A 24,814-nucleotide genomic window follows, 5' to 3' on the forward strand; every position below is an offset into this window, starting at 1 on the left:
GTATGCAGAACCCGACCTTGTGTTTTTCAAGCTACGTTATATCAAATACAGACAGGTATGGAGGAAAAGTGGCACTCATTGGTTAATGATACATGTTAATTGCATTGCATTAAATTTCCATTGCAAGAGTTACCCCTGCAACAAGCTGAAAAAACAACAGGTTCTTGTTTATATGTAGAGTTACCCGTGATTTGATCATGATGATGATCATGGGAGCACACTTGATTATTATTTATTACACTGTCTTGTGTTATTACAGTAAAGAACCTGTCTGAATATCTTAAACTATATCACATACAGGGAGTCACAACACTGGATTTAAGAATACATGGTACTATACTGTATCTGGAGAGCTATTATAAGCTTCGGCATAGATAGTTACATGATGTATTGTACATAGTGACGTCGAATTGACTGTTTGAATGAATGAATGAATGCCTACGTCATTGGCCTTTGTTGTTTCACTGACCATGAGCTTTGTATTTTTGTACAACACAGTAAGCTGACACTCGGATTGTTTCCACGCCGTTGTGGCCAACCTGCAGCACTGAAGACATAGTGGATCAGGATCAGGAGAGGACAGTCACTGAGCTCTCTGATGGGACTGAGTGTTGTGTTACCTCTCCAGGCCGTGCCACCCGAGAGCCCACAGCTACTCTGGTGACTTGTGATTGTGGCCATTACAGAGGCTCCATTGACTATGACTAAATAGGGAAGGGCTGAAACGAATGCACAAAACTTTCTTCTCTGTGGTGGTGTTTTTTTTGTTTGTTTGTTTGTTTCGTTTTGTTTTTTTACTGTGCAGTTTTAATGTAATTAAATTGTTTTTATCAACTTATGAGTAAAACATTTTTCCAGGAGACATTCGGCGTTTTCTTCAATGTGGTGTTTGAACATACGTATATAACAGGCTGAAATAATATTGAATGTTTTTATTGTAGAAATGCAGAGGATTCAACAAAAAATAAACAAAATCAAATATTAAAAAATGCTTACAATTAACAACTTTACATTCATTTTAAAACATTTCCTCCCTAAACATTCAAATATTACAAATAAATTACAAAATAGTAATGTCCTTAAACATAGGCAAAAAATAATAATAATAATTTGACTCCAAATGTATACAACAAATATACAAGACTAGATGGGGAGGCAGACCAACAATAAAAGCTAATTTGATCAGATGTGCTGTACAGTACACAAAAACACTGATGTTCACATTGAGGTTGGTACTGTGTTTGCTACAGTAGGTCAGGCCTTCCTTCAGCCCTTCAGCCTTCACACTGACATCTAGTCCTTCTGCTTGAGCTCCATGGTGGATAAGGACTTATGAGGCTTTCTTGACTTCCTGTACTTGTAGGCCAATATGACGGTGGCGAGCAGGAGGACCAGGCCAAGGACCAGCAGGACCCACTGGCCAGCTGCCGCAGCTGCACCGTCCACACTCATACCCAGGAAGTCCACCGTATTAGCTTTAACTTCTGCACCTGCTGGACCCAAACATAAAATTAAGAGTAAATCATTAAGTCTTTTCACCTGAGAAACTCACTCATTCATAATTAGCAAGCTGATGATTCTCCACAAGGGGGAGCTGTTCGGGCATTTCAGAGCTTAATGAAGTAAAAGCCACATCTATCCACAAGGTATACAGAAGAAGATCATTTTGATATCGCATCACCTATTCTGAGAGAAAAAAAACTGCTGCTGCAATTTCATATCTTACACTTGCGCCACCTGCAGGCAAGGAGTATTACATTTGCTCATGAATGTGTGTGAATACTTTGAACTCCACCACCGGTCAGATAAACAAGTCCTGAGTCCTGAACGTAGCTGTATATGACACAAAATTCAGTCTGTAGCTTATTTCCTTTCCTTTTCTTCTCTCTCTTTTGCTTTGTTTTACATGACAATGACGTAAGCTTCAATGCACCAGAAACCAACATGTAAATCATTTCAGTAAAACCCAAGTTTATAATCCAAATATTCAACACCAAAGAACCCACAATGAAAAACAAACTTTCTCTGATCTTTTCTTCTGGCATCTGCATCACGCAACCGTTTTTTTTTCTTTTTTTTCTCATTTTGTCCCCACTTTTTCTTCAAAGTTCCAGGAGGACAGAGGACATACATTGGCACTTAGACTGGTGTGACTTCTGTATTTCTGAGCAGCTTTAATTAACAGCAGCTAAATATCAAAAGACGGAATTATTGTTGCCTGATAAATGCACATTATTAATACTCTTCCTATCTAGAGATGCCAAACATCAGCATGTATAAATCTCTAATCTCTAAATATGTGACTGAAAAAATCTGCCTCAAGATAATCTTAACAAAATATCTCAACGTTTCTGTGCTAGTATTACAGTAATACCAAATAATAAAGGCTGGGTAACTTGCCCCTTTCTTGTATCTCCCTTATGTTATTTCTGCACTTCTTTATTAATTTTAACATCTAAAGTCTGTTTCTGTCTTGATCTCTCTGACAACAGCTGGATTCTCTTTTTCCCACTATCTCTTCCTTTCACTCTCTCGCTAAGACTCTCATCAATCTAATGTGTATACATCCTTTCAGCGGGATCTCATCAGTAAAACAAGAGGAGCAGCAGATTGATTCCACCGTAAGACGCAGCGGAGGAGAAAAACAAAATGAATGCCTCTGTGAGAAGCTAATGTGCATTTTCTTTCCTGGAAGGAGCTCAAAAAAACATTTGGCTTGGAGATTGGAAAATTTATTTAACACAAATCCCCAGTGAATAGTCTTGCCTACATGTTTCTATGTGAATGTGTTGAATGTGCTGGACTTACTTGAAGGTTTCCAGTCGTACTCAGGCCACCCGGGAATATCGTTGTTCTTTTTGTTCTCCTCCTCGAGCCACTTAATGAGAGGTTGGAAGTACTGCATGAGTGGCTGGGCACTCATTTTGTGCTCACCGGTGATCATGGCCATGGCCTCAGGCCAGGGTTTACTGAAGCCCAGCTTCATCATGTCTCTGTGGACAACATGACAGGTCAGAGAGGAGGTCAGGGGAGACGAGGATCAGTGGCGAGAGTGTCATGTAGAGATAATTACACATATGCTGTGAAACATGTTTTCACCTGCACTTACAGACACTATAATCTTATAGCTGTCACTGTTACAACCATGTCTGTTCTTTATTGAGCAAAGAAAAAACTAAGTGTATTGTATCTTGGTCAGTTCCAATATGTATTTCCTAATAAGTTTTGGTTGTCACAAGGTTTTCATGTCATTAAGGCAACATGAGTTATGATTGTTATTTAAAAGATGTTTAGTGTTTGGGTTGGGGTGTGTGTGTGTGTGTGTGTGTGTGTGTACTTACCCCAGCAGCTTCCCAGCATCTTTTGATTTGTAGATGTCGCACGTATGGAGAGGCCCATCATGCTTAGCAGCGCTGCACAGAGCCTTGTGGAACTGAAACTGGATGATGAAGCTGACAAAGTACCTGATTGAAGATCAACAAAGAGGTACTGTCATCAATTAGCTTCCGTGTCGACAGATAACAGAGAAACACATTGAAAGATAAGAACAAGCTGATAACTATTTTAAGATTTGCTTGTAATGGCGATTGATTATTTATTTTAGCCATGTGACTAAATGCCCATTATGTTCCTCTACATATTCATCTTATCTACCCATGGTTGTTTAGAGTGTCTGAGTGACATGTTATCAGTCTGTATCTGTGTTTGACTATCAGGTTACTTGTTTGTTCTGCAGAATCAGGAATATTTACCTGACATAGGGCACATTAGCAGGGATGTGGAACTTTGCACCGGGGTCAAAGTCATCCTCGGTGCGGGTTACAGGTGGACACAGCCCCTGGTACTTCATTCTACAATGCAAAGAAAAGGAGAGTTTATTTGTTATTGCAGTAAATCATTTACAAATGAAACTTTTATAAGACAATCAGTGCTTACTCGTTAACTTCCCGTTGTGCATGGTTATTATGTAATTACAAGTGCCAGTGAACTCTACCTCATGTTCCACCACTCTTTATTGTACTCAGATGATGGGATGCGTCCATCGAAGACCTTCCATCTCCACTGGTCCATCAGGTAGCCAAAAGGTAGGAAGGCAATCTTGTCGAGAGCCATGCTCATCAGGAAGTTGATATCACTCTCTGGAGGAAGGGAATCAAAACCATTCAACCATGAGACGTCTCGTAACGTTACTATAGAACTATGTAATAAAGTCATGGTCAGCGTCACCCACCATGGTTGCTCTCAACTTTGTCCAAGAGGCCTATGCTGTGCAGATGTTTGGGTGTGGACACAGAAAGAGCGAGGACATCACCGATGGCCTCGTGGAATCCAGGGTTGGCTCCGTCGCGGAAGGACACAGGCTGATCTTTGTACTGCAGGAAGTATTGGACGTGGCCCATCTCGTGGTGCACCGTGATCAGGTCATCCATAGTCACAACGGTGCACTGTTTGATCCTGGAGATGAAAACAAGGGAACAGTTACAGCAACATCTTACACCTCCCTGTCCCCACTACACTACATTACATACTGAAAATTAAATAATTCATTCATTATTCATCAATTCAAATTAATAAATGATAAATGCCTGTCAGAGAATGGATGAAATAGATAAAAAACTGAGGATTCACCTGAAGTCTTTTCGGTTGTAGAAGTCCCATGCTGAGGCATGGCACACCACCTGACGTCCATCAGGCTTCTCTAACATGGACTTGTCCCAGAACTCTTCTGGCATTGGCAACAAACCGAGCGAGGTGAAAAACCTGTCTGACTCCTGGAACATTACCGTGGCGTTCCAATTCTGTGCGGGGGAAACAGTTTGTCAGACAGTGAGATATTAAACACATGGAAAAGGCAACAGACACCTCTAGAAAGTAGATGACTGCACGCTGAGTAAACAAATGATAGGTTATGTCTAAAAGGACAGGGTGTAACATGCTGTTCCCGCTGGATAGTATATAATATCCACATCTATTATGTAGACTTCATGTTGGAATGGGTTACTGCTGCTTTTTGCCGTTTTCATTTAGTGCTATTTAAAATGTGTGTTTATCATCATCCTTTATCCTGTTTATATTCCTTTTGAGCCTCCACTTTGGCCGATTCTTATTTTCACTGAAAGTAAATTATTTTGGACCTCTACAGCTGCAGTGCGACTTGTGTATGAAGTACGAGTGTATGTTGTTTGTCTGTGTGTTTGTGTATTCATGAGTGCAGATGCAACAGCTGGTTTGTGTGTTCATTCACCTTTGCCACCATGGCTGGCGTGGCGTCAACCTGCGTTGCATGTGGGAAGGGAATGACCAAATCCATTATGCCAGACCATGTCTGAGCCCACATGTTGCCTGAAACGACAGAGGACAGCATTCATATTTCATCGTTCTACGAAGTAATGGGGCAAGTCATCCTCGGCTGTGCCAGTGTTTAACCAAGAGGGATTTGCGACAGTGAGTCAGTCCAATCTCTAACCGTGTGGAGCTGTCACACACAATCTTACGCTTGACGCCTCTGAAAGCAAATTAAATCCTGTCTAAACCCAGATGCATCAGCCGAAGACAGAATATCAATGGGGTATGCTCCCGCATAAAAGAAGAGTTCAGGCTGTGGAGTTTGAATCGTTTGAATTCCATAGTGAAATTCTGGCTGAAGTGACCTTCAAGTCCTGAAAATGTGGTATGACCAAACACATTTCTGAAGAATATATAAAGCCCTAATATTCTACTAAAAAAAAAAGCAGTTTTATGAAATTCAACCCAAAAAGCTTTTTCAAAGAAAAGGTTGCAAAGGAGAAGAGGCTTGTTATTTACCAAGCAAATGAGCAGGAATTGGTCCCTTCAGGTTGATGTGCTTGGAACCATACTTCTTGTACAAAGCTCTGCGGACATAGGCGTGCACGTTCTGATAGAGCGGCTCCAGCTCCTTCCACAGTCTCTCCAGGTCTTCTTCAAAAGTGGGGGTTTCATACAGGGAGCGCCAGAAAGCCCCATTGTCAGAGTGTCCTATAGAGAGCAGCAGGGATACATGTAAATAAAAAAGTTGGAATGCAGGAAACTTTTAAGCAAATGTTTAAATAAAGCTCATTCAGCAATTCATTTAAACATAAAAACTATAGTATAATTTGTAAATACAGCTAAATATCACTGATGTGGCTAATGTCAGCTGAGAAGGGTTAGTTGTAATCAGTTTTAAAGTGTGATGCCTTTTCTGTGGGCTAGCCTTGTACCTGAAACATTGGAAATAGTGGGCAACAATGACAAGATCAGCCATTTCTTGCTTCCAGACAAACATGATATAACTCAGGTTTAGAGATGTTGGTGTTTACTTTTCAATTTTACATGAAGCTGGGATCAAACTAAACAAATTAGTTATAGGCAAAATGTCATCTCTGTGGCTAAAACGATCTAAATCAACCACTTGCCATTGTCAGTAAGTAGCTACAGATGGGACTGTGTCAAAAGTGGCTCAGGTCCAAAATGACCAATCAAATTATCTTTGCCTTCAGAGCGGCTCCGATTCTGAGAAATTAGATTAAAACTATGATTAAACCTGCTCTTCACTGCCCTCCCAGCCTGACTGAGATCCATTTAAGGTCATACCGTTGAGTGTGGCTGCTTTGTTTGCCAGTTCAACATATCTCTTGTAATCCTGACGAAGTACTTTTCCAGCAGCATCTCTCCATCCCTTCCAGGCAAATAACAATTCATCATAATCCCTGGACTCGGCCATGATCTTCTGGAGATCTGAAACACAGAACATTCATTTAGCATCCAACTCACCTTCTGCACACTGTCTTTTATCTGATGTCTGACGCCTTGTGAAATACTTAGAGCAATTGCTGCACCTATTACAGTTATTATATGATTTCATGCCATGTATGTAATTTCATTAATAATTTATCAATTTAATAGTCAATTAGTTGATATAATCTGTATATTGAATTACAATATCCCATAATTTTACCTGGATCCAGTGGGTGGCATTTTTTGGTTCCATCTTCTCTGCAGACCTCAGCCACGCTGTACTTGGTCTCCATGTTGGACAGGAGATTGTTGTACTGAAAAGGTCAGGACACCATGGATTAAACCACAATGAAACCACCAGAAGTTGTGTGTTTTGTCATACAGATTCTTGCTCTAGAGTTTCTCAGACACGTGAAAGGAACAGCTGAAAAACAGGTTGTCAGTTCGTACATTGACAGTGTCTGGATTTTGCACATCTCGACTGGTTTTTAAGTGCAGTGTACGAGTTTGCTCATACTTCTTTGACATCTACGTCACTGCTTTGTGTTATATTGTTCTGTATTCCCTTCTGCACAGCTCCTGGAACTGTCCACTTAACTACAACATTTCACTTTACAAAAAGCACAACACACACACACACACACACACACACACACATAGAATAAATTCACACCAGCTGACTTTTACTAAGTTGCTCCTCTCAAGTAGCTGAGGTTCAAAAACAACACCAATGTATTCATCCATCTTGTGGCCTACTGACATTGTATACGAGTAGTAAAAAAGTTTTTTCAGTGAAGCCTGCTCTCATTTGATAGGAATGAGAGGTGAGAGGGAAAATTAATCATTAATGTTAACCTTAAAATGCATGAGTGAAGTTTTTCCTGTTCACACAGCAGGTATCTATTATCATAAATTTGTTGCATAAGACTGACCTGACATACATCCGGCCTCAGTTGTACTTTGATGCCAAACAGCAGGGATTTCACACATACCATCGTTGTTAGTGTGAGAGAAGCTTGGCCATGTTGCATGTCGATGGTTTGAGACAGAGTCAGTTCATTTCTGACTGTACCTGCAAGACCTAACTTTGTGTATCCTGGGATATTGCATAACTGTTATAACCACTATTTTTCTCCCCAGCTAGATTCTACACGCTAGCTTGAGCCAGACGGATGTCTATCAGCACGAGTAAATGCCACAAATTTCCCTCAAATAAGATATTATTACTTATGTATATTAGTTCCTGCATCTCTCTACTTTGATTGTTTGCTATGGGAAAAGCTTGTGGTTTTCTCTTTATCGTGGTGTTGGAAAAACAACTACAACTATTCCTGTTCCCAGAGTAGTTGAGTCTTGAATAGAGATTTATGAAATAAAAACATTTCCTCCACACCTCTTCCAGTTCTGCCGTGGACAGTGCAGCCCGCTCAATGTCGCTGAGTTTTTTGATGATGCGTTTGACCGCTGGGTCCTGGAAGTCAGCAGTATCGTACTGACGGGCCTTCTCTCCATAACTCAAGGTGTGGGCTGACATCTCCAAGTTTTTCTGAAGCTGAAGAGGAATAATGGAAACTTTATTTTTTTCTATTTTTACATTATGCATCAATGGAAGCAGAGTGATCAGATGGATGGATGGACAGGTTAAATATGTGGAATAATTATGAGGAAAATAGGTAGAAACATGCATACTGTACATGGGTTGATTAGTGACTCACTGACTCAATCAATACAGTAATTAACACATTTTTATTTGATTGATTTTCTCATTTAATGCAAACATATCAACATAAGCAACAGCCCTTCACATTTAATTGATGACAGGTGACGCTCGAGCAATGTTAAGGTGATCTCAGTGGAGTCGGTCAGTCGGAGGGTCTCACCATTGCCTGCTTATTGGCCTCATTGATGTCAGTGTTGTACTTCCAGGAGGCCTCAGTGTAGGCGTTCCACACCCCCTCAGCCGTGCTGTTGTACTCATCCAGAAACTTCTTTGCATCAAGCTCATCTGTATTCTTGCCTGGTTAAACAAGGAGGAGACATAAGCTCAATCACAGGGTGTAAATAACAAGTCATAAGTCTGAGAAATATTCACATTTTAGCTACATTATTATATGTGAATTATGATTATAGTATGTGATTACATTAAAGGATTTTTCTGTTCATATACTGTACATTGCAGGGGAAATCTTAGAACAGACATCTTGGAGAAAAATATATTTCTTTGCCAGCTTGTGATTTCTTCTATTAATGTATCTCAGCTTTATATTCTACTATTTGTCTAACAATAACCCTAATTCTGTTCCCCCTCTCTTACCAATATCCTCAGGGTAGCCCTCAGGGATGGGTGGTACCCAGTCAAATTCAGGCCACCCCAAGGTCTCTCCTACATTCTGCTTTTCCAGCCAGTCAATGACAGGCTGAAAGTATTTCATCAACGCGCTCGCATCCATTCTGTCGGTGCCTATTGCCTCCTGGAGCACGACGGGCCAAGGTTTGGAAGAGCCAGCTTGAAGAACTTTCCTTGAGGAGGTAGAAGGAAACTGTGTTACACCTTCAGTGCTTTCATAAACCATCAGCGGTTACAAAGGATATCCGAGTATAAGACATACTTCATGATGGCGCCTGCCTCTGCAGACTTGTAGATGTCACATGTGTGCAGAGGACCGGTCTGGTTGGCTGCTGCGCAGAGTTTTTCATGAAACTGGAACTGCAGGATGAAGCTGACAAAATACCTACAGTACAGAGGAAAAATGATCATCTCATTAGTGCACCACATATATTAGAGTACTTTACTTATAATATTACTTATATTTCATTAAAAGTACAAATAAGAATATATTTATTATATAGATATACTTAAACATTTTGGGGGTTAAAAATTAATTACATTTAGGCTGCTTCAATAAAATGACCAGACATACTAAAATGCCAAAGGTATATATTATAAGAATGTGTCCGTAAGCCAACTGTCCTCCCCCACAGTTTAAGAAAAAGGGGTAAGATGCTTGTCTTATAAATCCCCCTCCCTGCCTCTGCAACAAGCTTCCTGCCATTGTAGAGTCTCTGTATTTCATTTCAAATTACAATCAAATCCTAGGAATTCAGTCCAAATGACAGCACACGGTACATTAATCCCCTGCTCACTGGCTTTTCTTGCATGGTAGCCTCTTAGGCTCACAATGAGATGTTTCATGTTTTCATTAATTTTTCCTAATGAAATTGTCATTTGTAAAAGTTTTCAAAGTCCTAGTCATATTCAGATTTAGGTGCACAACCTTGGTTGGCTATATACATAACAGTATGTCAACTGATAAAGACCTTTGTAGGGATGAAGCCCATAAAACAAAAAGAGGCCAAAAAAAAAAAACAGACCTTGATTTTCTGTCCCTTTTTTTCTTGTAAAAGTCATGGTGCATTCATTTGTTTGGGTTTTACAGGTGATTTAAAGTTTTGATCTATGAGTTTTTTTCATTCCCTGGATCAGTGATGGTGGAATTAAGCTCTACCAACAACATGTATGAGTATATGTATGTAGACTGTTTTTACAATAAGGGGGTTAATTCACTTTACTATTATTTTTTTGCATACACACATACACACACACACACACACACACACACACACACACACACACACACCATGACTGTATACTAAAGAGGCATTGGCTTAATTTCATGGATATTGAATTTTCAAAGCCGTAACAATTTGCCTTTGATCCTCTGCTCTCCCACACCTTGTGACAGGTCTGCAGCGTTAATCAGACAGCAAGGAAAACACAAATATATGACACCAAAATATCAAAAGCCAAAGCCGACTGACTTCATCCCTTCATTTGCACAGCAGTGTGGGTGATGGTACCTAATGTATGGCGTGTTTCCAGGGATGTGGTATTTTGCCCCAGGATCAAAGTGTTCCTCTGTACGTCTGGTGGGTGGGCAGATGCCTTGATATTTTGTCCTTTAATAAAGAAATAAGAGACATGGGTTTAGAACACGCTGGCATGTGGTTATATAGACATAAGTTCTGGAAAGCTACTCAGCCTTTAAATGCCTTTTTGTCTTACTTGCTAAGTTTAAGTGTCAGCTGGGTATGCATGCTCTTTTTCCATCACACAAAACACTCACACAGTCTGAATGCTAGCCAATACTTCCACGGTTTTCTACTGTAAGAGTAGTTAATGTTTTGAGGCAGGGACACAAAAAGCTATGAAAGTGTTATGAAATATCAGTCAGTATCATTTTGTTATAGAAAGAAGCACCAAAAGGCAGACATAGTAGCAACTAGCTGGTGAATATGGTGGAGCATGTATGAGCTACAGACTCAGATGGTGGAGACCAAAACCGAGGGTGAATACTGGACTTAAATGCATTAGTTTGGCATAAACATGGCTCCAAAGAAATGATATTGTTGCTCCAAAAGTGCTAGATATGTAGCTTCATATTTACTGTACAGACATGGCAGTGGCTCTGAAGTACAGAGTATGCTCAGCTTACCTGAGGTACCACCACTCAGAGTTGTACTTCTCTGGAGGAGTGCGTCCACTGAACACACCCCACCTCCACTGGTCGATGAGGTAGCCGAAAGGAAGGAAGGCGATCTTCTCCAGAGCCATCTTCAACAGGTAGTTGATATCAGTTTCTGGAGGCAAACGATGCAGAACATTTGATGATGAACATCTGAGAAGTCATGAAAAGGTTGTGTGAGAGGGTATTTATCTCTGTCTCTGTCTCTTTACCGTTATCAGAGGTCACACTATCCAGCAGGCCGATGGTATGCAGATGTTTGGGCGTGGAAACGGACAGAGACAAAACATCACCGATGGCCTCGTGGAAGCCAGGGTTGGCTCCACGGCGGTAGCCCACAGGCTGGTCCTTGTACTGCAGGTAGTACTGGACATGGCCCATCTCATGGTGCACAGTGAAGAGCTGCTCCATGGTCACAGTGGTGCACTGCTTGATCCTACAGGAGACAAAACATCAATATAACTGATTAGTAACTTTAACCGGACCCAAATAAATAAATAACTTGCACTAACTCTGCTTCATTTAATTTTTACCTGAAGTCTTTGCGGTTGTAAAAGTCCCAGGCAGAAGCATGGCACACCACCTCTCGGCCTTCGGGCTTCTCCAGCATGGACCCATTCCAGAACTCTGGAGGCATCTCTTCTAAACCCAGGGAGGTGAAGAAGTTCTCAGCCTCACGAAACATGCTTGTGGCATTGTAGCCCTATGAAGAGAAAACAATCACATGTTTTATAGTTGACCTCAGTGACAAAACGCAAATCATCCAAAAACAAGGAAAGATGTGAATTTATGAGATTTTTTATTAGTGGTGACGTGAAGAACATATTTTCCCACTGTATTCCCGCCCATTCCCTCCCAAAGGCCCAAAATCTTTCCAACACACTTACTTGTTTGCCCATTTCGTCAGTCACATCTATGTTGGGTTTGTTAGGAAATGGGATCATCATACCGTAGATGTTGTTCCAGGTCTGGGCCCACATATTTCCTGAGTGTGAGGAAGAAAACACACTTAAGTAACAATTGTGACTAATGGGACCCGCCACACATCGAGCGCTATAGGAAATGCCTACATGCAGCATGTTCATTCATGGTAATGAGATAAGCACATGGCATGCTAACCCCACATGGTGTAAGACCTTTATAGTTGTATTGTCCCTGGTATGTTTGAGGCTTTTATGTAATAATGGCTGTTTGTGTTGGGGACTGTATGACAATTACTGGTGTGTAGAGGAAGTCTGCATCTTATGTTTGAAGTTTTGAAAGGGCAAGATCCTTGTCAAGGTTAATAATGTGTAGTTTGGATCCTTCTTTTTACAGTACTTTCCTTTTAGAAAACTTGCTACTACTGGATCCAGTTCTGAGTTTCGATTTGTTACGGTCTGCGGCCAACAAATTCCTTAATGAAGTCTTTATTCACAATCTCTCTGAGGAAATATCTTTTTTTTTTCACTTTCTGACACCACAGGCTTCTGCAGTGAAAAATGTACTGGTGACATAGAGACAGAAACATCTAAGTCAGTGACACAATGTAAAACTGACCCCCTTAACTGAAGTATGGACAGTGAAATGGGCAAACAAACAGCTGTTTCTGACAAGGACATTTCTTCCCTACCCTTTGCAAAAAGATAAAATATAAAAGACATAAGATCAAATATAAAACCAACTTTTTTCTCAAACAGCACCTAATCATTTCTACATTGCCATGCATGGTTCTTGTCAGCTGGTAGGGTAGTTGAGCAACATAACAATGTACCTAGTAGGTGGGCAGGGATGGGTCCTTTCAGGTTTATGTACTTGGGACCATATTGTTTGTAGAGTTGGCGACGCACGAATGCATGCAGGTTCAGGTAGAGGGGCTCAATAGTCCGGTAGAGTTTTTCCAAATCAGCCTCGAAGGTCTCGGTCTCATACCAAGACCTCCAGTCTGCTCCAGTGTCTGCAAATCCTAAAATGGAAGAAAAATGTTAATGTTTCTTTTTTTGTGGCTTTTTCAAATGATCCTAATTATATTAACCATTTACAAAATTTGACTCTTAACGACATAACTCAGGGGAAATTTCTTACCATCGGCTTGAGAAGCCTCATTGCTGAGCTCCACAAACTTGGGGTAGTGCTTCTTGAGAGGCACGCCTGATTGATTGTGCCAGCCCTCCCAGGCATACAGCAGTTTCTTGTAGCTCCTGGAGTTGGCCATGATTTCTGTGAGATCTTCAAATTGGGAGAAAAAGAAAAGTGTCAAGTTTTTCCCTAAAAGAATAAAGACACATTGATGTTTAGATGACTCTGTGCTCGATCGGCTGAATTATGGCCAAACAAACGTATTATCCAAGAGATTAGTCAACTCATGTACTGTAGGTTAAAACAACGTTTGTCTCCCCAATTCTATGAAGGGAAGTGAAGGTGAGAGCTGGAAACACATTAGATAATTGGACTGTTGGAAAAAGAGACTGCTGTTTGTTATTTTAATGAGAGCAGTGCTTTTCTTGTGAGAGGATGTGCCAGATGTAATGCTGTCCCAGTGTGTTCCTAAGATTATGCAACTAACGGTCATTATAGAGACGGCACCATGGTTAATAATCGTATATGTTTACGTGCTGTGATTTTTCAGTAGAAATAATTGTTTTGGTTGTGTGTGTGTGTGTGTGTGTGTGTGTGTGTGTGTTAGCAAACATGTCTAACAAGTATTTCTGGCAGTTGTTGCTGACAAAGCACAGGGAACATTGTTCACAATACATAGATGCAGTGTTAAAAGCCACCGATGATATTTCTACAGCTTCCTACTCAGCACTCATGGGCACATCCATAACATTTCCTGTGGAGACCTCTCTGAAGTCATTTTGTCCATCCTGTTACTTTTCCAAGAGCTGATAAGATCTTGACCACTTATAAGGGTTTTTTGTCCCTAGACTTTCCCCTTTCACGTTGTTGTTTGGATCATATTCCTCAACATTGCTCTGTTCTTCTTTCTTTCAGTGAACACTAAAACATCTGTATCATAAAGTGTATGCATTTTGAGCCCTATAACACAGTACAGAGAATCTACTGTATTTACTCACGAGGTTCAAGGCTCCAGCTTATGTTTGGCTCTGGATGCACCTTGGCTGTTGAGTAAATATTGTCCATGGTGCTGAGGATGGTGTTATACTGCGAGGAAAAGAGATTTGAAGTCATTCTGTGATGCTCAAAAGAAAACCTCACATTAGAAAACATGAATCAGAAACACACCTCCTCTCTTTCTGCCTGTGGCAGGTTGGCAGCTCCCAGTGTCCGGATCTTCTCCATCAGTTTTCTATTACTGGGGTCAGGGAGATACGTCTCAAGACTGGCAGTAAAGACCGCCTTGGCCTTTTTCCCCCAAGCTTCAGCGAATGCCTGCTCATCAAGGGATGCATTAACCTAAAAGTGAGAGGAGGAGGAGGAAGTGAGTGACAGTAATATACTGGACTGCTCCAATTTGACCATAACAGTGGAGAAACAAAGAGTTGAAATTTAAGAAGCTTTAATGAATATGTAGCATCATCACTGAGGTGAGTTTTATCTGAATTTCTTGACAAATACTGTATTGGATGATTAGAACTTTTGTACATAATTTCATGGTTCTCAAAAGGTGGATTTTAATTATGTCAATGGCTTTTTCATCCAGTGGCATCATAAGGTTGAAAATCTGTGTTTGTATTTAATGAATTGCCATGAACTTTCTTGTAGACCTTCATGATGCCCTGAGACTCCTGATGACTTTAGTTTATTGCCTGACCTTTTCGCCAGTACTCAAGTTTTGAGCACTGGCGAAAAGATATACAACAGGCTGGTTTAAATGTTGTTCTGTCATTCATGGTCCTCAGAGGCTTCATCGTACAGAACATGTTGATTCCCTCATTTGACTCTGGGATAGATTACCACCACATTTGGGCCTTTCAAATTTTGATGTTGTCTGCCCTTCCTACAATTGTGCAATACTTACATTTTTCTTATCTAACAATCTGGTTTTCTTGACAATGAACAATGCAGCCCCACAGAACCTTGTTATTCAACCCCCATACTGTCTTAAGTTGTGACTCATTGTTCCCCAATAGTTGCACCAACATGTCTTCTTTCTGGGATCTATAAAGTGCTATATCTGTCTGTTGGGGCCAAGGACAGAACAGCCAAATAACCCAAGCTCAAGGATCGTATTTTTACAAAGTGCCTTCCTCACTCAAGCTCACATGTTCATACACAGCCTCTCTGCATCTCTAGAGCTTTTCTTTATGGCCCCCTGGAAGGTCATGGACATACGCCTTTTCAGTACATAATGACAGCGCTGGCAGAATGGATGGAGTCAAGGCTGCTGTGGAACAACGCATGAACATTATATGTACTGAGCATTGATTTGTTCCTATTCCATATGATGAACTGCTGTTATATTGTCACAGCATTATGTGCCCCATAACACTGCAACATTGTATTTTCCTCAAGGCAGAAACTGGTTTGTTTGTTGTCTGGTTGCAACCATTCAGTGTGTGTAATGTTGCAGTAAAGCCAGCGATCTTAGTCACACTTGAAAAATTAGAAAAGAAAACTGAAAGTATCTGCAACACACCCAAATGTTGATGTAACCGGAGCAGTGACGGCAGTTTCTCAACACACATCCTGAGAGAAGTGTCAGAACAGTGGCTCAGACCCACTCATGTTTTCCTCGAAGCCTTTCCTCTCCATCTTCCCCCCCACAGCCCTCGCTGAGATAAGAGGCTGGAGGAGGGAAAACTGGTGACAGCCAGCTGAAGTATTAACTCTGACCTTTGGGCGCTTCCTCTCAATCTCTGTCCTTCTCCTAATCATTTTTTTCCTTTTTTTCCCCAATACAACCACCCATCCACTCAGATAATCACACTGTCAGCAAATAATATAGATAAGGCTGAAATGCCTTTTAGCTGAGGTCTTTGTGTTACACAAGCTGCGATGTGTGATGTAATTGTAACTTGTCCGTTATCAGTTCTTCTTTCTCATTAAACCTGTAAAAACATAACTTATGTCTATAAGTAGTCTTCTTCCCAATCCTTTGTTCCCATAGTATTAATGTAAAGAAGGTTTTGGAAATATTTGCATCTGAAATATTAAAGTTGTAAAGAAAACAGTGTTTTTGAGTGAGAAAATGTATTTATCATACTTCAAAATGAAGTCCTTTCACATTCAAGTCACATAGAAAAGCAGTAAAATTAAAGACTGAGCCTCGGGTCAGCTTGTGGCACTTGAAGGCAGCTGGTATTTTATTCTGAGGTTTCTGAGGTAATTGATATCCACTCTCATCAGGTTTTATTCAGGATGATTAGAAGCCTGTGATCTGATCCTCGGTCTGTTTGATCTGTCTGAAGGTGCATGGCTGAAGAGGGAGTGAAGTGTGTGTGCACGCGTGTGCTCTTGTGTGCGCGTGCCAGTTTATGAAAATAATAATCTAACCATGATGAATTTACGGTGCAGCATAAGTGGAATGCCAACGTAAGAAAATTTTGCTGACAGGCTGAACGGTCATGCCCCTCCTCCCCTCCTCTCATCCCTGCCTGCCAGATCAGATGGAGCCCGGTGCTCTGATTCACTTTGATCCCATCTTTGAACCGTCCAGGGAAGAAAGAAAAAATCACGCTCGAACACGGCGACTGCAGCCCTACTCGTCTTTCAGCTTACGTCCTGGACACATTCTGCAGCCTGACCCTGCTGACACTTGGCGTGGTTACACCTGTTCACTAGATCAGGAGAGCAGTTCTCAAAAGCCTGGGCAGTGTAGTGAAATCCTGCTGTGACAGCTGTCCAAGCACACAGAGAGAAGAAACATCCCAGGCTTCACACTCACTGACTATGTCCATTTGACAATTTGCTTTCCTGAGTCTGTGTATGTCTGAGTGAGCTTGTTCTGTTTCACACATTTCCATTACTACTGACTGCCGTGCCTGAAGGCGAGTAAACACTCTTTCACACCTCTATAGTTTCATTGGCTCCTGCAGCCTCCTGCCTGGCTGCACCTTACCCCTGTTTTATTGCCGGTATCCACTCTCTCCCTCATCTTCACTGTTTATGCAAATGTTCCTCGGGCATATGGAGGGATGAGACTCTAAAGCCATTGCAATATGCCATTACCCTACATTACCCTAAGCTCCATTTTGAAATTCCTTCAAAACAGAGGCATTTTATTGACTGCAATCATTGCCACATTGGACCATAAAGACTATTAGTGTGTATAAAACTGCATGCTATATAGCGGTTGCATCCATCTGGGGAAACTGTATGAAGTAGAAAATGTCATAAAACAGACAGTTAGACAAATAAACAGCCAACATTATAGCCTGAAAGACCCCATGGAAATATATTCAAAACTTGAAGGCGTTCTCACTGCAGGCTTTAAGATCTGTTTTATATTTGCAGTGACACACAAGCTGAGTTGGCTGCGCCGGGAGGAAGCTGAGCATGTAATTCTGGAGAGAGATGAATAGGGGTGATATCCAAATCAAGCAGGGCTCAGCTCCACAGAAACCCTTGACCATGCATGCATTTGCGGTGACGAGGTGCCAGTGCTGGCAAGAACCCGATCGAAATGGGCCTCAAAATTATACCAGCATGAGAGAAAAGTTCAGCCAACATGTCAAACTGGAAGCTCAAGGAGCGGTCCTACCTGACGCTGGGAGTTGTGCTCTGTTAAGTTGGTGTTGTAGTCCCAGCTGGCAGAGACGCTGTAGAATAACACCTCCTCTGCAGTGCTGTTGTAGTCATCGAGGAACCTTAGTGCCTCAGTCTGGTTAGGGTGATAGTCCCCTGGAAGCCAGTCTTCTCGCACAGCCACAGAAAGTCCAAAGACTGGCAGCAGCAGCAGCGCAGACCACAGAAACCTGTCCACAGCGGTGCCCATGGCTCACTCCAACCACAGGCAAAGTGGAAGAGAGAAACTGGATGTGGAAGAGTTAGGAGGAACGGCTAAAAATACACTTTCTCCAGTGAAGTGAGAGTACACCTTTCCCCTGGAGCTGTTGTCTCATCCACTCCTTCACTGTTCCCTCCTTAGTCTCCCAGCCTGGCTGCTGGTGGAATACACACAAGCCAAAGCGAGCTTCTTTTTAAGTGCCAGTTTAACCCAGCCCACACTTCTCTGCAGCCTTCCCTCTTACCACTTTACAGCACTGGACATAATTCCCCCCCAGTTCCCTTCCTCACTACTCCTATCTTCTCTCCCTCCCCTCCCTCTCTGTTCAGCAGCCTGCCAGGATTAGGACGGCTGGCAGTATCTTTGATCAGATTTAAGTTTCATTAGCTGTTAAAGATAAGAGATAATATATGACACAGCAGCTCGGTGTGCCTGCGTGCCTGTTCGCCTGACTGTAGAGTGGCGGCTCCTCAATAACCAGCACTGGAGTGTCTGGGGAGGGACTCCACATACTTTGCTCTCAGTTCCTCCTTCAGCTTAGTGGGAGGGGGGGTTATAAAGACGGAGGGAATGAAAGAGAGAGGGGATAGGGGAATAAAATAGGAGGGGTGATGGGAATTAAGAGTGAGGGTTGGAAAGGCTGTAAGAGATTAGGAGAAAAAGTCTGTGAGACGCTCAAAACAGAGGAAGGGGGGGGCTCACCTTTCCAGCAGAATGACAGAATGAAGTAGTGCATTTTCTTGATTCCCACACTACATTACATTTAGCCTGTCAAAATCTACAACCCCCCACCCCACCCCACCCCTCCTACCCCTCACCAAAAAAAAAAAAAAAATCATTTTACAAGGGATGTCATTTAAAATTTGGGTTAACCGCAGTGACAGCTGACATGTCTTTCTCAGGAAACACACACAGCTGTCAAGCAGTGGAAGGATTTTACAAGCTGTCTCCATTCAGAATCGACTGGGTCTCATCCCACTGTACTACAGCCTTGTTCTTGTTGCCTGTAGCACAACGAGTATAGATATAGTACAGCCTTTGTCTGTTATTGAATGTGTATTGTGTAGCGAGGTTAACGGAGCAGAGGAGAAATAAACCACAGAGGGGTTCATTTCCTCCATTTCAGGGGGGTAGGAATTGTGAGCATTGTCTTGAGATGCTCATGAGAGAACTGTGTAATAGCTGCGTAAATAAGCCAAGTTTACTGAGCTGCTCTTAATCCCACATTGAGCTGTTATGTTAAGTCATCCTCCTGGAATCATGTCAGAGCAGTTCAAAGGAGGTCAAGTACACAGAGGCAAATTTAAACAAGGGATATTAAATACCGTATTGCACAAGATAGATTATACATAAAGCAAAGCCCATATATTTTAATACATCATGAAACCAGCTTTAACTGGTTTTGTGTCCATTTGGAGGCATGGAGTCATGTTCCTGGTCACCTGATGCTTTCTACCAACACCTGAGGGAGATCTCTATTAAATATTTGTTAAATGTGGGAAACACATTATTTACAAATCCTAATGACGAGGTTCACCACCGCCAGCCACCTCTGTAACAGCTTTAAATAGCTTTTGGTTTTTGAAGTCGTCACTCAGTTATTCAGCACAGCACCAGATGTACCGGACAGATGCCTTCAAACCCACTTTGCATTTATCTTCCTCAAGTTTGCAGAGCTGCAGAGCTGCCTGTAACCACGCCACCTGGTTCATTGCACCAGTTCATTCATTGCAACAAATGCTGCGTTCAGTCCGCCAGGTCGAGTCTAGTCCCAGATGTTACTGGCTGAGCACAAACAAATTGTTGCTCCAAAAACACTTCCCCTAGACAAAACTTAACTTCAGTTACATTATCCCCTAAAATCCTGTTTTATGATACCATGGTCACGTGCTGTCCAGAATTCTTCAGCTGCTCCTGTTGCTACCAACCAGCTAATCATTGGCCTGACCCTGGACCCTGACTGTGGACTTGGTAGTCAATTGTCTGGACTCACACTTTTCACAAGGATTAAACAATAAACCACTTCAAGATAATATGTACCTTCTTTCTTACTTCTTAAAAAAGCATATCAAAAAGAAACACATCCTCCAAGTCCAAAAAGGTAGGTAGGTAGCTAGAACTATGACCCATGACCACAATCCTCCTCTTAACCAAAAATAAATAAATAAAACATATCTGAGGCACAAACTTTAACGCATCAACATTCAAGCACACTCATATGATTAGTTAAGAAGAAATATTTATATTATTCTCGGACTATTGCACAGTTAAAGCAGAAGTAAGTGGTCCGGTCGTTTTCGCTAATGCTGCGTTCCAGGCAGGCTTTTGAAATCGTAAATTACAGCTTCAAGTCACAACTTACGACTTTGTAGCGTTCCAGGCAACCCACTCGTGTTTTTCCGACCTGTTTTACCGGTGAAAGTCACTATAACGGCCACTCGTAACTTCTGACCTGTGAACTCGTACCAGATCGAACTGGTACCACTTCACGGTCGGAAAAATACGAGTTTCCTTGAACGCACCATAACAGTCCTCGTCCCTACGTCGCCACATTCACGGCGTTCCTTGGCTGCACACACAGCCCTGCATGCCGTTCTCTCTCCTCATTGGATAAAAACTGTAGGATACGATAAATGTTTTCTCCTGGGCTCAGAGCAGAGTGACTGACAGACCCGTGTTTCAGTCCAAACACTCTATAGAAGTGATTGCTGTCGGAAGATATAACTATTTAAGACTTATATTAACACAAATATATCACTTACTTCTGCTTTAAAGCAGAAGTAAGTGATATATTTGTGTGATATATTTGTGTTAATATACTTCTGCTTTAAAGCAGAAGTAAGTGATATATTTGTGTTAATATAAGTCTTAAATAGTTATATCTTCCGACAGCAATCACTTCTATAGAGTGTTTGGACTGAAACACGGGTCTGTCAGTCACTCTGCTCTGCTCTGAGCCCAGGAGAAAACATTTATCGTATCCTACAGTTTTTATCCAATGAGGAGAGAGAACGGCATGCAGGGCTGTGTGTGCAGCCAAGGAACGCCGTGAATGTGGTGACGTAGGGACGAGGATTGTTATGGTGCGTTCAAGGAAACTCGTAACTCGTGTTTTTCCGACCTGTGAAGTGGTACCAGTTCGATCTGGTACGAGTTCACAGGTCAGAAGTTACGAGTGGCCGTTATAGTGACTTTCACAGGTAAAACAGGTCGGAAAAACACGAGTGGGTTGCCTGGAACGCTACAAAGTCGTAAGTTGTGACTTGAAGCTGTAATTTACGGTTTCCAAAGCCTACCTGGAACGCAGCATTAGCCAAAACGACCGGATCGCTTACTTCTGCTTTAACACAACTAGGAGTGTCTCTTTTACTGTCTCAACGAGGCAAATGAGATTATAAAAAGTATTAATGTTTAAATGAGTGATGTTGTATTGCACAAGAGCAGGATCATAAATGTTCATGATTCTAATGAACTTTTCATTGTTGTTTGCTTTAAATCATTTTGTTTTTTTGCTTAATGGTTAGTTTTTATTCAACACCCGAGTGTCAAATGAAATGTGTGAAATGAAATGTGTTGCTGTTTAGATGTGTTGTATTAGTTCAGCTCCTATCTCCCAGGTTCATGCTGATCTCACCAGTATCTGGAAGACGGATCTCTGGAGTTAAGCGATAGTCACGAGTCAATCAAAACAAGTCAACCTTGATATTCACATGACTACAGTGAATTAGTTCTTATTGTTTTATTATGTTCATCCTGTCCATGTGATAACTCCCTATCGCTCAGACAAGGTACCAGAAATTAAATCTATTAAAAACACAACAACTTTGATGCTGATAAAATGTTGTTTCTGCTGATAAGGAGTTTCCACCTGTACAAGATAAAAGCTGTTAGTTTAATAATGCTGACATTTTACTTGTGAGGTAAATGAACTACAGATAATTTTGATTAACACAAGACTGAGCTGAGACCCTATCATAATAATTCACACTGATTGTGAAAGTTTGGTCCAATAAATGAATTAACATGTGATCTCTGCACAAACCACTGAAACCTTTGAATCTCAGTCTGTTCAGCTGAGTGGTCTTCGTCAGGTCAAGGCAGACAGAGTCATTATCACCTCACAGCGAGGGTCACCGTTAGTTCAGATTTAGATCACAGGATCAATCAGTCCACACTGTTCTGCAGACGACCCCCTGTTCTGAGCGCTGCCTCAATCAGGCCACCACAAGTCATCTTCCGTTTCTATCACGCCATACAGCATCTATCGCAAGACGAGATAACAGGTGTTGCTGCAGACACACTCGCGGGTGTCTCTGGAAACGTGAGGCACATGTCAAACATGTGAACCACCTGCGGGGGTTCGGCTTACTTATTGACAGAGTAGATCCTAACTGGGCTGATAGGAGCGGAGGAAGCACTGTGACTTACTTTTCACACACTTATGATACTTAGTCAGGATGAAGTCAGAAAAACAACAATTTCTAAGGAGAGATATAATTCCAAAAATAGTTTCTCTAGAATAAGAGAAGAAATACGTCATCATGTTTTTGTTCTGCTTTTCAAATCCAATGACGTGTTAACTGGTAAAAGTTTAAGGGAAGGGCAGCTGGTGCCTGAAGACTAATTGGAATTGAGTTTGAAGTCGTGTGTACCCAGTCAAAGTATGACTGTCCACAGAGTGTTAACCACTGTCCTATTGTGTCTATGTGTGTGTGTGTGTGTCCTGTACAATGTAGTTTTCCTGCAGTCTCTGGCACAATAATTGAATGTGGCTTTTCTTTTAATGGAAGTCTGTGGAGTGTGGAGAGGCTGTGATAGCCCAGAACATCCAATCTATACAAACAGGCATATGTTGCACACCATTGGACCTGGATGCTGCGAGGTGGCATGTGAATGTGTCTGTGTGTGTTTGTTGGTACTCTTGGGTGTTGAGATGACATGTGCAGATTCCCATGCGCACACCCTCTGTTGTTCTAATTTAATCTACATTCATGCTACAAAATCCCTAATGTGGGAGTGAAGCAAGAATCAACAGTTAGTGAGATAGTAAAATAGAAATGAGAGAAATGTTTTATCTTAAATTACATCCAGAAGGGTTTTGAGGATTAAATAAAATGCCGACAAGCTGTGGGCCAATGCTGAGTCCAGGTAGCTGATAAGACTCTGACTGATCTTATCAAACTGTACACATGTGTACTTTAAAACAAACCTTGCTTTTTCAATGTTTACAAGCCATATTTCAATGTGAGAGATTCTCTCTTTTGTTGCTTTTAAAAGTGATTGTAAACCTATAAACTTCTTATTTTGTTTATGAATTTCTGGGGACCACACATAATTCCCAGAGGAGCTCCACTCAACATCAAATGAATCAAAGACAAACGTACATAATAATTTACTGTGCAGTATGTGCAGATCCATTTGAGACCAGTGGTGTGTATGCTGGAACAAGGAGCAAAGCTGCAGCAACCAAGTTACATTCATTATGAAGAAAGAAAAATATAATCATCATCATTATTATCATTATCATAATTCTGGCTCTGAAATCTGAGACTTGTTAGCTGATGTTCATGTTGCTCTAAAGATTACAACTCTCCTAATTTCTTCCACACCTTCAGCGTGATAAAACTGAAGTCACATGTTACTACTACTGTAGCACACAGTGTAAACAACATCATAAAACAGCAGCGTGCTGTTCTTGTCCTGCTGAGCTGCACGTTTGACTTGGATTTTAGTGCAGCTAATCTGTAACATGTGGGGAGCCCAGTGATTAAAACTGAAAAAATCAGAATATCTTTCAGTTATTACTGTAAAAAAAAGAGGCCTCTCAAATATTTAGATTTAAGAGGATAAAAAACAAGCAACCAAGTAATCAGTATGTGTGTAAAATGACTGTATGAGTATGTGAGAGTTGAAAAATCTTTGTTGGTCATTTGAGCCATCTGAAGAAAATGACACAATGTCTGAGGTCATCAAGAGCAGGAACATGATTATGGAGTTCCTGTTTTCAGCTGCAGTAGGTGTCATATGTTATATCATCTCCATGTCTGTGTGTTGAACCATGCTGGGCTCTGTGTGAGTATACATTACCAGCTGCTTTAAATCATGCAGAATAACAAGAGCAGAGGGCAGAATCACAGCTATTTGTCATTACCAGAGACCACTTAGAGAGTTTAGTGCTGCATAATGCAACACACCAGTCAGACAGTTTATGTGCAGACATGCAGAGAAATAAAACTATTTATCTATCACTTTCTTCATTTTAATAGACGTGGCCTTGGTTTAGCTGGTGCAATATGCAGCAATATAGCAATAACTGTGACATAACAATCATCAGTTTAGTCATTACTTGTTAATGGACATCTCAAATTACAAATTAATTATTATATCAACACAAGCGGACTTGTACACAGAGAAGAGTCATATCCCATAAAGAAATAAAGCCATCTATCTCGTATCAGTAGACAAGAGCTCTGCTGATGGTGTAATACAAGCTACAATAAAGTGATAACAGTACATACTGTGGCAGAAATCCACTGTAGTGCTATCTATTAATCATCCTTTAAAGATGTCAATGTGGAATGCTTTTTATCAATCATTTCTAATGAGGGGGTATCATTCATGGGATTTGGTTCCTACAGCATTTGGATACTGTAGTTGACTTCAG

General features: G+C 41.3%; 1 protein-coding gene across 1 annotated transcript; it reads right to left on the reverse strand.

The window, feature by feature from the left end:
- Nucleotides 1-917: 917 nt before the first annotated feature.
- On the reverse strand, nt 918-18,321 carry ace (angiotensin I converting enzyme (peptidyl-dipeptidase A) 1). The gene is made up of 25 exons (XM_085761939.1): nt 17,905-18,321; nt 14,487-14,657; nt 14,318-14,405; nt 13,326-13,469; nt 13,015-13,206; nt 12,149-12,246; nt 11,795-11,964; nt 11,474-11,697; nt 11,232-11,376; nt 10,597-10,695; nt 9,348-9,470; nt 9,053-9,258; nt 8,619-8,755; nt 8,132-8,290; nt 6,959-7,052; nt 6,595-6,738; nt 5,806-5,997; nt 5,246-5,343; nt 4,630-4,799; nt 4,232-4,455; nt 3,995-4,139; nt 3,753-3,851; nt 3,342-3,464; nt 2,809-2,993; nt 918-1,493 (listed from the first exon to the last, which is right to left on the reverse strand). The coding sequence occupies exons 1-25, from the start codon at nt 18,136-18,138 to the stop codon at nt 1,294-1,296; spliced, it is 3,864 nt and encodes a 1,287-aa protein (XP_085618065.1). The 5' UTR covers nt 18,139-18,321; the 3' UTR covers nt 918-1,293.
- Between the last annotated feature and the right edge of the window lie 6,493 nt (nt 18,322-24,814).

Source organism: Trachurus japonicus, chromosome 19 (genome assembly GCF_045865225.1).
Source record: "Trachurus japonicus isolate A0001 chromosome 19, Traja_1.0".
Classification (NCBI taxonomy): domain Eukaryota; kingdom Metazoa; phylum Chordata; class Actinopteri; order Carangiformes; family Carangidae; genus Trachurus; species Trachurus japonicus.

Bases quoted from the DNA above. Each gene is read 5' to 3' on its own strand.
- ace (XM_085761939.1), bottom strand. From the start codon at position 18,138: ATGGGCACCGCTGTGGACAGGTTTCTGTGGTCTGCGCTGCTGCTGCTG. The intron at 3,465-3,752 runs GTAAATATTCCT...ATCTTCAATCAG, and splicing joins GCTAATGTGCCCTATGTCAG to GTACTTTGTCAGCTTCATCA. The intron at 1,494-2,808 runs GTAAGTCCAGCA...GTTTGGGTCCAG, and splicing joins GTACGACTGGAAACCTTCAA to CAGGTGCAGAAGTTAAAGCT.